Source organism: Anser anser, assembly GCF_964211835.1.
Source record: "Anser anser genome assembly, chromosome: 6".
In the NCBI taxonomy this organism is placed as follows: Eukaryota; Metazoa; Chordata; class Aves; order Anseriformes; family Anatidae; genus Anser; species Anser anser.
In genome coordinates this window covers 1,949,343-1,961,777 of record NC_139726.1, presented here as the reverse complement: position 1 = coordinate 1,961,777, position 12,435 = coordinate 1,949,343, and the positions used below count along the sequence as shown (strand labels likewise).

At 42.2% G+C, this 12,435-nt stretch overlaps 1 protein-coding gene and 1 long non-coding RNA gene across 9 annotated transcripts in view; one reads left to right on the top strand and one right to left on the bottom strand.

Moving 5' to 3' along the window:
- Positions 1 to 100: 100 nt before the first annotated feature.
- On the top strand, positions 101 to 8,044 carry LOC310901485. The gene is made up of 2 exons (XR_014585862.1): positions 101 to 1,404; positions 1,973 to 8,044. It is a non-coding gene; the product is annotated as an uncharacterized lncRNA (long non-coding RNA).
- Positions 8,045 to 8,134: 90 nt separating this feature from the next.
- The window catches only part of CACNB4 (calcium voltage-gated channel auxiliary subunit beta 4), a 79,546-nt gene continuing 75,245 nt past the window's right edge, over positions 8,135 to 12,435 (bottom strand). For 7 of the 8 annotated variants that reach the window (XM_083841118.1, XM_083841114.1, XM_083841117.1 and 4 more), the window contains one exon: positions 8,135 to 11,462. Coding sequence is in view for 5 of the 8 variants with exons in the window: in XM_083841114.1 (XP_083697240.1) it covers positions 11,202 to 11,462 (261 nt within the window). In the remaining 3 variants the exon portion in view is untranslated. The remainder of the gene's footprint in view (positions 11,463 to 12,435) is intronic. The other variant, XR_014585839.1, reaches the window with a different exon arrangement.

The following is a 12,435-nucleotide window of genomic DNA, read 5'->3' as shown; positions in this document are numbered from 1 at the left end:
ACGCGGGGGGCGGTGCCGTTAGGAAGCCTCGCCCCCCCCCCCCCCCCTCGGTGGCCGTTACGCGGCGCCGCCTCAGCGCCTGCGCGCCCGCTCCGCGCCCCGTGTGGGTGCCGCCTGCTGAGTCTCAGAGCCACGCATGTCGGAAAAGCTCTTCTAGATCATCTGGTCCAACCGCCCCCCAACCACCAACGTCACCCACCAAACCGTGTCCCCAAGCACCACGTCCAACAGTTCCTTGAACGCCCCCAGGGACGGTGACGCCACCACCTCCCTGGGCAACCCGTCCCAAGGCATGCCTGCTCTTTCTGAGGAGAAATGTCTCCTCATTTCCAACCTGACCCTCCCCTGGTGCAACTTGAGGCCGTTCCCTCTAGTCCTATCATAAGTTACCTGTGGGAAGAGGCCGACCCCCAGCTCCCCACACCTTCCCCTCAGGTAGCTGTAGCCAGCAATGAGGCCTCCCCTGAGCCTCCTCTGAAGGATCCATCCCACAAGGAGAGCTCGCTCGGAGCCCCCTTGGGATGCAGCTGGCAGCCCCAGTCCCCCGCTGTCCAGGGGCATGTTCTCACCCTCTGGCTGCCACCTGCAGACTGGGGCAAGCCTGCCTGGGACCCAGAAAAAAACAGAAAAAGCACTGCCCCACATGCTCGGGGCTGCAGGTGGCGAAACCCTTCAGCCACATTTCTTTCAAGAGCCTGGGGTGCCTATAAATACATTTCTTTGCAAACCTGCTGCAGTCTCAGTGAAACATGGCCAGAGGCGGCCTGCAGAAGCTGAATCCTGCCCCTCTCTGAAGAAACTCAGCCTGAAAAGGTTTCCATAGAGCCCCCAGGAGCCCAGTTTCCACAGCAGGCTGCTTTTTCTCACACAGGCTGCTTCTCACATGCATAGACAGGGAACGCGCATCCCCGCATCACAGGCGAGGCGAGACATTTGGGATGTACGCCCCCGTTGGGATGTACGCCCCCGCCTCTCACCCCTCTCCAGGAAATGACTTTGCTTGGAAAGTACAGGAGACGTAATCCACGCCGTGTTCCTCTTGTTATCTGCAAGTTGTCTGGCCACGCTCACGCTACTCACCACCTACATTTTAACCTCAAGGCCTTTACTCTTGTAAACCACTGTACAAATGCTTAATTTACATCCGTTGGTAATGTTTTGTCTTTCGGCAAGACTGGAGATTAGATGTAAGTTTAAGCAACGTGTATTTTCAGCACTAGTATTCATATTTGTCAAAATATTCTCTACAGAGCTTGAGATAAGTCCCGCAGCTCTTAGAGGGGCCTTTGTTTTAAACCACACCAGCGCGCCTGATAAACACACCTGCAGTTACCTGAAAAAGGAGATTTAACTTCGCTGGCTTCTCGGAAGAAACGCGTTAATGTGAAAAAAGCGAAACTGGTGGTAAGCCTGTTTTTCTAAGTTGAAAACATATCTCCAGAGCTTCTCTGAACTTCGGAATTTTAAGGCCTTGTTCAACACCAACATATTCGGGTTGTGTTCCTTTGATTTTGAACGTGTGGCCAGGTGGGGGCTCAGCCAGCCAGGGGCTGTGCTCCGTCTCCCTGAGGTGGGATGGAGAGGCTTCTCTGTCCTCGAGGTTTTAGCAGCTCTGGACATGCTGGTGTCACCTCACTCAGAGGTGACAGTATTACACAGTGTCGCTTACAGTACATGTTGCTAGCTTTGCTCCTCATTCCACGTTGTCCTCTCACCCGCACCACAGCCTCTCATTCTCCTGTCTGTGTGCACACTGACCACTTGCTCTATATTTCTGTGCAGGCTGGTACATCTTCTCACCTCCTCTTTGCTCAGTATTCTCCTTTCATCTTTCACATGGTATCTGGTCCTGTCGCCATATAAAATACTCCTTTCTTATTTTGGCTCATAGTGCTTTTTGCCTCTAAAAACCCTCTAGAAGCTTTAATTCTGATGGTGGCTCCTTGCTTTTCTTTTGTTTTCCCTGCTGCAGTATTGGCCCGTAGTTGAAGTAGCAAGGCCCGGAGCAATCTGAGTTTCTGTTCGCATCTGCAGGATTTTGTGCTTTTTGTTGCAGTTGAAGAAAACGAACATCCTGATAACAAACTGGAATATTACAACTTTAATAGGATAAAAATAAATCACACGCTGCACCAGTAACACCTGTAGTCGTCCAGGCTGAAAATAACTAGATACAATATATTATTGTCCGTGGCCTTCCTCCTTCACGCTTCTTTCCAGCAATGCAGTGTCGGCTGGCTAAATGGCAGGAAACCCAGACAGGCTCCGCGGTGTGAGCCCAGCCACTTCCAGCCAGTCTGAAACCTTCGCTTGGTGAACAATCGCCGTCAGGCTGGGGAAAAAAAAAAAAGCATTTCTTTGAGAAGGAAGGCTGTTTACCCTGTGCAGTTTTGGTTCCCTGTTTTGAAATGACATCATTTTTAACCTTGGACACGACAAGCAGCACGACTTGGGAAAAAGAACAACACTTTATTGCATGTAAGTACAGTGCACAAACACACCTTCCTGCTGTCCAGTTGCTGAAGTTACCAAGATTCAGGTCCTGCTCTTACACCAAGGAAGGGCATCCGAGTGCAGCGCCTGCAGCTCCTGGCTGACAGGGGAAGGCGAAAGGGAAACCAAGGCACGCAGCAGGAGCTGCCACTGCCCACGTCAGCACGGCGGGCGCTGGGGTGGGCTGTGACTGGCAGGGCAATGCAGCAGCTCCTTTCTGCAAGTTCAGCATTCAGCCTGCAGAGGAACTACTCGTCCTTGCTGCTGAACCTCAGCTGAGAAGCTCGGTGCAGTGGTACATCTCTGCTAGCAGTCCCCCAGTGTAAACACCGAGTGATTCCGAAACCCGTGGGCTCGTCCCGGGGTTAGGTAGGTGTGACCGAACTTGCACAGCTAGGCAAGAAGGTAGCAAAACACAGTTGTTTCGAACCTTTAACTAGAAAGACATTGTTTTTCCCCCCCTACCTAGTTCTTGTTAGACCCTGTGGCTTTTTGAAGCAATGTCTAAGAAGCTGCAGCAGCACTGCAAGAACGGGATGGCATTTTTACAAGATGAAGGAATACATGGTGTACTTTGGGACTAGGAAGCTGTTAGGATTTCATCGCTTGCTTCCCTCTGGTAGTCCAGCCGTAATCGAAGACGATTGCACGATGGCCTAGTTCAACATTCACTGCACTGCTGCTTTTTACGTGATAGCACTAACATTAGGCTTGCCATTCCTAGTGAGAGCTTTCCAGGAATGAAAATCGGCACGGCTTTTTGTAAATCTAATTACACGATTTCCTCCTGGACATTCCAAAAGCCTTTGTCAGGTCGTGTACGTCTTGTTCCAGGTAACTGCGAAGCAGACTGGGGGTACTCACGGGTCAGAACCACGCTGCCGGCCTGCGGTGTGGTTTCACCAGCGGAGGGGAAAGCACGGCCACACAGAACAAAACCGAACACGGAGAGGAGGCAGATAAGCTCTGTGGTTTACAAACATTTAACTTTTAGGATCACATGAAAACACAAAAGAAAATATTTTTGTTCTATTTATTTGAAAGGCCATGAGCTCTTAATTAAACAGCTTTGATTAAAACTCACATGCTTCTATCTAATTTTGAACACAGTTAGGCACGGTAATTTGACTTACAAACATTTAAGCACATGCACTAGATACATAAAAGTCAAAGTTGGATCACATCATAATTACACAGCTTACCTGGTAAACGCATTTCTGTCCGTAGAAGGCAGCCCCGAAAGGCTGCAGAAGCACCGCGGAGCTGGCTGTTGCAGGTGCCCGACAGCCCAGGGAGATGCAAGAGGAGCACCTGGCACCCGAGGAGGAGGTGGGTGGCAGAAGGCAGAGCAAACAGCAACCCCGGTGAGCTCTGTGCAACTCTGTGCTGCCCTGCAGCTGGCTCGGTCCCCCACTGCCATGCCTGCTGAAAGCACAGCCGTTCGGGTCTAGAGGATCACAGCCTTTCGGTTAGGCTGCTGTTATTCACTTCGAAGAAGTCTGTTTGCTTCCCCAACAACTCCAGAAGGGAACTCGCCCTGTAATTCCACTCCTGCAATTGATTTTTGGATTTAGCTAAAGGTAGCACCTTTCAGTGCTTTCTTGTTTTCAAGATACTATAAACAGCACTTGGTTTTGCTTCAATTACTCCTTCATTCCTTAATACCTCACGTTATTCTGATACGTGTTTCTTTCTAGGAACAAATGTTAAATTGATATGAGATCATACTGGGGATCAGATTCAAAGACCATTAACGTTCTTGAGAATCCTTCAGCTGAGCAGTTGGCTGAAAGCATTTTATTTCTTGATGGAGTAGTGAGATATTACACAGATTTCTGTGCTTCTGGGTTGCGACTATTTAAGAGCAGATAGATTCAAAAATAAACATCGTTCATCTCAGACCAGACGCACGTCTCTCTTCAGAATCTCATTAATTTTGACTAAAAATGCTAACGTGAAGCTGCTTCCAAAAACTATCGTTAAACAATAAAAATGCCACAACGTTCTGAACTGTTTTCGTGACTCTTCTGCATTTTCCCATCCTGAGTACTGAACACAGAGACTCAGAAGACTTTTGAACGTTTGTTTGTAGTTTTTGATTTATTGTAGAAAAGTTATTGTAATGCAGTTCATTTTTGTACATCTAAATTCCATAAAACAAATCCATAGAAATGAGGATACTATCAGCATGCAGTCTGCATCGTCTTTTTTAAATGATTCTGATCACAAAAATAACAACACTTTTCTTTTTTTTTTCTTCGAAAGCCACTAAAAGCAGAGGGAGAGCAAAGCATGCACCACTGTACACATTTGCATAGTATATTTTACCCAGCATGCCTTGTCGAATGCTACACATACAGTATCTATAGAGGTAAAAACAGAAAGGGGCAAATCAGCAGAAAACGTACATTTGTGGGTATCTTTTTCGGCAGAGGCAGTGATGTCTTTACCACGGTGACTCTGACCTGGCTCCCGGCGAGGCTGCGACAGCATGGCCAAGCCATCCCTGGGGACCAGGCGCAGTGACAAACAGATCTGCTGGGAGCTGCGAAGCCCAAGGCCCACGGTTTGAAGTTTGAATGGTTGTTTCCATCTTCTTTCTGTAGCCCTCTATTCCTCACGCGTACACACGATCGCACCGCCCGATTCTCTCCCTGTGCTGCTCCTGTGCAACCTCACTGACTTTGCCTGCGTGGGAGGAGAGCCAGGCCTGCCGCTGCTGTCAACACACCTTGGGCCCAAGCACGCGTTCCTTGAGCTTGCTTTCCTTTCGGTTTTAAATGCTCAGCGGTGTCCCAGCGCTCCGGGTGGGCCCTTCTTCTCTCCCGCACCTCCCGGCCCCGCACACGGCGGCTGGCAGCGTTACGGCCCCAAGTCGGGCACCGGGAGCGCTTCGTTCCGGACCTTGGGTACAGCCAGCAGGCATCTGCCACAATCTATACGTTGGTTGGCCGTAATTAGAAGTTTGCTTATGTGCATGGAATTTCAGTTTGGAGGAGGAAATCGGCAGAAATGAAGGCAGTGGACTTTGTAATTTTAAAAGGTTCTTTCTTCGTTAATTACTACGGAGGGAATAGAAGTTAGTGAAAAATCAAGTCACGTATGCAAAATGCAAGGCCTTAGAAATAAACTGCTGAAGTATCAGGCAACGAGTTAAACCGACTGAAAATGCAATAAATCCATTAATGCTGGATCAAAATATCTACCTATTTTTTTCAAAAATACAATGCCAAATGCAATAGTGGACTAATTGTAAATTTGTGCTATTACAAATGTGCTTCTTTTCCCTTGCTCTGTTTTTACAGCATTGGCAAAATATACTATTCTGTACTGTACAATATATTTTCTCACTATATTGATTTTCTACTGCTTATACAGAGCAGAAGTAATATCAAAGGGGACTCTGGCATCAAGTTTACTCTATTTTGTTTTTCAGGAAATATTTGTAAGGCATGTGATCTGTGGTATGTGACATTTACGGTCGGACTTGCAAATACTGACTCTCAGACAAGGCAGTTAGAAACGCGGTGTCAGCAGCAGGTGTTTGCAGGACCTAGTCCAGACAGTCCCTCACTGCCAAGAAGTCTGAGGGGAAAAGGCAAGTCTAGAAACATCACTGAGACCAAGCCAGTGCTACTCCCCGCCTCACCACATTCAGAGAAATTAGCTATGAATCATAAAAGGAACGACACACTCTTATTACTGCCTCAAAATAATTTCTACCTTCTCCCCAGTTTTGTGTGTGGATTCGAGCAGACTGTTTCTCTGGACTTCTTAAATGGATTCCATGTCAGGGAGAAAACCTTTGTCTCCAGCTTAACAAAAGTTTTAATACTAAGTAGAATCCTCAGCTCTTTTCCAAGCTAATTCCTTTCAGAACATTATTAAAATGTCCCTTTATTTTTCTATATAAAATAAATTGCACTCGAATAACAATCTAACAAAGGTTATTCAAATAACTGCTCTTCAAATAATATACTCTCTTTTGGCCTCATTTTAATGATAGCGATAACTTCATTTCCCCAAAGCTAAAGCTGGCTACGTTACAGTACCTTGCAGTCCTGTTACTCTTTGGAGAAGTAAGGATTGAAGGAATGGGAGGTAACTGCACCAAAAGACACGACAGCCAGGTATCTAAACCTGCTTTAACACCAACTGGGGTGTATGACCTAATTTTAAAGTAATGACTTTTAGAAGAGAAAATAGATTTGTATAAATGGCATTTTACATAACATGCATCTGGTTTTGAAAATTGATTTTTTTCCTTCATGGTCTCTTAATTATTTTTTTCTTTAAAAACATGAAGACTGTGGAATCAAGGGCAGGCTTAAAAGCACTGAGCTTGGAAAACAAAATATATCAGAGGACACATTTGATATATTTCTAAAGCAAACATGACTAATGAAAGCCCTAATATACTCAAATTAGTATGCTCTAAGATAATAATATTATCAATATTATATTGAGAATGGTAGAGTGATAGTGGTAAAGAGATTTGGGGAGATTTCAGAGGAGTCTACAGCAGTGAAACCAAACTGAATTCAGAAGACTTGCAGTCAAACTGAACTGCAGCTTAACGGTCTATGCACATCTACAGTAACTACTGTCATTTTCTTGTTCCTACAGCTACCTGTCCTCCTTTTTGTAATTTTCACTCCACAAGTATGTGTTAAACAACATTTTAGAAGCAAGGGACACAACAGGTTAAACCCCCAAATACCAACTTCAGAAGAAGTTTTCAAATCTGGAGAAAAAAAGAAAAAACAGTAAAACGTTCTTCTATCTGCAGAAACCACCAGTAACGCTCTGCGAATGACCGCTGGCAGCTGCCCTGCTGGAGCCACCCAGCGCCCTCCACCCCACGTCCGCTCCCGTGCCTGGGTCCGTCAGAGCCAGCCAGAAACACGCGGTACCAGAAGCAGGCTCAACGAGAAGTGGTGTCACTAGCAAGAGACACGGGGCGTGCTTCAGGAACTCCTCTTGCTTATCAAGTACAGAATCTGGGGCGCCACCTGATTTCCACGGTACGATGATTTTTCAGAGTAAAATCTAGGCGTAGGGCCACGCTGCACTAGCGGTGCTCAACTGATTTTTACCAGCCCAACACGTTTGGAAAATGATCACAGAATTTGGCCTACTATTTATAAACTAAAATCTGATATAGAACGGCTTTAATTGTCTTCCCTTTTAAACAGCAATTTCATAATATACTCACTGAGAAAACACCGTCAGTTGTGAGGTGCACATCCCATAGGATAACTGCTCGGCCACGTAGCTAGTATAAGAACCTGTACATCTGTTAAATACAACTTGCCAAAAAGGAAATATTTTAAATTAAGAATTTAACAATGAATTGTCTTTAAAGTGGCTTCAAGATTTTTAAAATACTTTGCTAATTCATTCACAAGCACATGAATGCACTGACATATATTGTCTTTAGATCTTAATACTGCCGTATCACTTTTATTGGGTAAACTATCATTAATCCAAAAATGTCCTAATGAAAAAAACAGGTAACCAAAAAAAAAAAAGTATAAACATTTCTAAAATTCTCTGTATAAGCCAGAGCTTAGGAACAGAACTCTGATCTTTACTGTAATAATATTTTAATAGCAAGAGAAATGGTATGAGGACTGGAAAATTAGTCGTACTCGTATTCATTGAGGAATACATGAACTTCACAATTTTATATAGCGCCATTGCATAATAAATCACAATACAGCTGGCTAGCATTGCTGAAGTTCTAATACAAATACTATGAGTTAACATGTCCTGATCAACATTGCAGCTGTTACTGATTACTGTGTTTCCTAAAAATAATTTATTTTTAAAAATGAAAGAGTTCCAGTAGCTCGTATCTAGAATAAATTAATAATCTATTAGCATGTTCAGTATATTTGTACTTAAAGATATATCTATCTTCAAAGAATAAAAAAAACACCAAGCAATGAGATCTGCTGGATCTTTTATAATTGAATTCTTATATTAAAATGGAATGGACAGTGGGAGAGAAGAGGGTAAACTAATTACATACAATAGTAAAGTAAACTTAAACCCATATAATAAAGGAACTCGATAGGTTCCTTCAAGACAATACATGAGTTCCCTCACAAGATTGATTTATTAGAACAAAGAAAGTAGTTTTGGCACTTCAGATGCTGCAGGTGATGGAATTTATGCATATGTGTTGTGTAGATCTTTCCCTTTACTAGCGTGACATGGAAGACTTAAAAACAAGGCTCCAAAAGGCTCTAGAAATAAATGCCATTTTTGTCTAGGAAATGATAAAGCAGTAACCTTGTTTACTAGAAAATATATGTAGGTACTCCGCAGCTACCTGCCATTAAAATGCAAATATCTTCAAGCAATTAAATGATCTGATCCCTAATGCTACTACAGAATAAAGATAAACAGCTGTCTAATCTAGCTTTATACATCTCAGTGCATCCTTTGCAATTAATACTTCAATGCACACAAACAAGAAACTTATTAAAGCTTATAGAAAAAATGTTTTGCCTAATGCCTTCTTTCTCATGCAGGTATGTGTGCTGTACATGTAATAAAGATCTGTAAAAATTACTGGAGAATGCTCCACTGTGCTATAGCAGAAAATATTAGAGAAGGCAGCTGAAGCTACCATTCCCAGACCAGATCTCGTGGTACTTTCTCAACCTAAATGCGCTTTTGGAATCTGCAGGCATTCAGCTGGAGAAAATCAAAGGGGATCAGGTCTGTCGTGTCCATTCTTAACTCTATTACTCCAGTGGATGCAGGTATTCTAATTTTCTTCTTGGTAACTGGCCCATTTGAATCATCTAGTAATGTTTAAGGATGCCTTTTAGGCAGAAGAATTGTTTAAAAAACTAATCATGCATCCATGATTTTTTAATGCTGCTAGAGATGTACATCACTTTTGGCTATACCAGATATGAGATGAATTACTTTTCTTGTTGTTAACAACAAGAAGATAACCAGACTCAATGGTGGTGGAAAATATCAGTGATCTTTGTTAACTGGTCCAGAAAGTAGAATAAACTGTAGTATCCAGGAAGTTCAGTTAGTGCTACATGCTTTTAAAGCCCGCTTTTGGGAAGAAAATAAGCGGATACAAAAGTCAATGATCCTCATTTTTTGCAAAAATAGTTTTGACATGAACCTGCATAAAAAATGCATGTTCAGCATAGTTCTGTCAATTTTAGAAAATGCATGCAGTGTGGAGCTTTAGGAGTCTCTGCTTAAAGACGTTAGTGTGTTGTACAAAATTGTCAGTTACGGTAACTTTTTCCATCATATTGGATCTAAGGCTTCACTGATAATGTAAGACGTAAGGTCTAATCACATAAGTTTATCTATTTAAAAAGAAATGAAGACTCAGTAGGTGAGAAGAAGTGATCATTAAGAAGTAAGGCAGCAGTATCTCGAAAGATTTATCATGGTTCTTTGAATTAAAAACATCAGCTCTACAACTTTATGTGAGCAGATTTTTTTTCTGATACTCCATTTTTATTGCAAGCTAATTCTGACCAATATCCTATTTTAACTTTTGATAATTTATGAGTGTTTAACTCCGCCCCCTTCCCTCAGATTTCACTACTGAAATTTAAACTGATGTTCTTCCGGAGAATTCTTGTGCGATACTGGAATTTTCAGACATTCAAAGATGGATTTTGAAAGAAGTAATAAACAGGTACTCAAATGTACTGGAATGTGGGTAGTCTACACACTGGGTAAGAAAAGTGTATTGTTTTCCATTTAAAAAGGCAGAATACTAAAAATGGGAGAAAAAATATTACTTATCTATCCACTGATGTTCCATTTTGGGACTACTAGCTGTATTCAGGTAAGCTAGAGAAGAAAAAAAAAAACTATTCTCAACCTCTAACCATACAAACCATTCCTAAGTTTGTTCTTTTTCCTATTTCCCTTTATCCTGTCATAGTTCATCTTTGCTGACCGCAACACAAACGCCGGTGCTGGCTAAACTAAAGAAATCATTTTGCTGCAACACTCATGCCAGGTCAAAAAATAATTTCAAACTGGAAAGTATTTTGTAACTGCTGCAATAATTTGTGATATTTGGCACTCTCAATAGTTTACGTTTGGTTTGTCTGAAAAAGCCATTCTGGAAGTAAGTAGTTAGAATAAAATACTTTTATTCTAGAATAAAATACTTTTATTCTAACTCTATATGTAAATTGAGCTTCCAGCAAACAAATACTGTAGCTGACTTTCCAGCTCCTAGTGGTTTGTAATTTTCAGATTTTTCATGTTTATTTTTTTCAATTGATTGCAACATGCTCAAGTCGACTTTCCAGTCAATTCACCCGAATTCCAACAGGAATTGGCTTATAAATTGGTTCCAACTGGAACTGGTCATTTGGAATTTCCAGCACAGGAAATTATAAGTGCCTTGATAAGTATCCTAAATTACAAACTGATGTGCCTAATATCTAATGACAAGAAAAGGTATGGCTATAAATGTAAATGCTGTACTAAAAAAACAAAACCCAAATACAACCTATATGATCGCGGGCATAAACGTAAGGGCATGGTAACTTTTTTTGTCCCCTACTTAACATCAAATGTCAGCAGATTGTAACCTCAGTATGACCGCATTACATCTGCCAAATTAAGATGAATTGTTTTTCCTAGCTACGTTATGGCAAGTTATCAACTGATGAATACTATTTTTCCCCGGGTTCTTGAACTCAAAGCCTATGTCGTGAATCATGGCTATATCCTCCAGGGGATCCTCGGTTCCTATGGGGTTTGTAAGTGTCCTGGTATGAGTCAGAGTACTCTTCTTCCACTAGAGGATAGTGATCTCGGCTGTGTTGGGAACTGGAAGACAAGCGGTTCCTGCTCTTCCGAGCCCTTTCATTGTGATAATTTTCATCTGAGGTCATTAGACTTCGTCGCTCAATGGGAGAGTTCTCTGCAGAATGGCTGCTGTGCCTCATACGCTGGCTCTACAAGTGTCAAAGAATCCAAGGATTAGTACAAATAAAGAGTATTTTGTATTTTTAAGCTAGTTTTGAAACTTATTCTGAGGTCTTTCAGAATCCATCCACTTTTGAGTAATTCATTTTATATTAAAACCTGTATGCTTACAGGAATGGGTCACAACAACAGTCTGGTTCCTAGAGCTGAAAGCAGACTGATTATTATATGTATATATATGCATATATATATATATAATGTAGCTATATATATATAGTATTATAATGCTTTTTTTTTCTTATGGTATTCACCTTGTTAAATATTACAGGCCGTTTAGCATGAAAAGTGAGCTGATGTATTCAGCATTTATCACTTTTCTCTGATCACGAACATAGTAACATTCATGCTTCTATTCTGCTTAGAAATAGTTCATCATCGACTTATGTATTTCTAGAAAACATCTGGAGAGGGTTTTTTTTTCCTGTTGCTTTTAAAGGTGCAGCTCTCTGAGCCCTATTTAAAAACCTTCCCATGACCAAACAAAGGACGGGCAGCTATCTAAGTAGCTGAGGGATGGTTAAAATATTAACAAGTTCTTCCAACTAAAACATAATAAATATTTTAAATAAGGCGACTGAAAATCTTTTACTGAGATAAATAAAAGATTTAGCCTCTGCTATCCTCACATTCCCATAATGATAACGCATTACATTTGCCACACAGACAAAATTAGTTGATGAGTTTGCATTTTTTTTGCCAGTAAACTGGCACAACGAAAAGTAGCCTATGCGGAAAAAACCATTTTGTTTACTGTCACCACATTAAACCTCTCAGCAGTATAGCCGTCCATACTCTCAGAACAAACTCGGTCACTGCTTCTCCTTCTCTAGACTATAGTCCCAAAGTCACTCTGCTGATCCCGTACTTTAGCAGGATGTGCCGCAACGGCTGCCCCCTCGGTGCCTCCTGCTCACAGGCACAGACAGCATCGTCTGCTCCTCT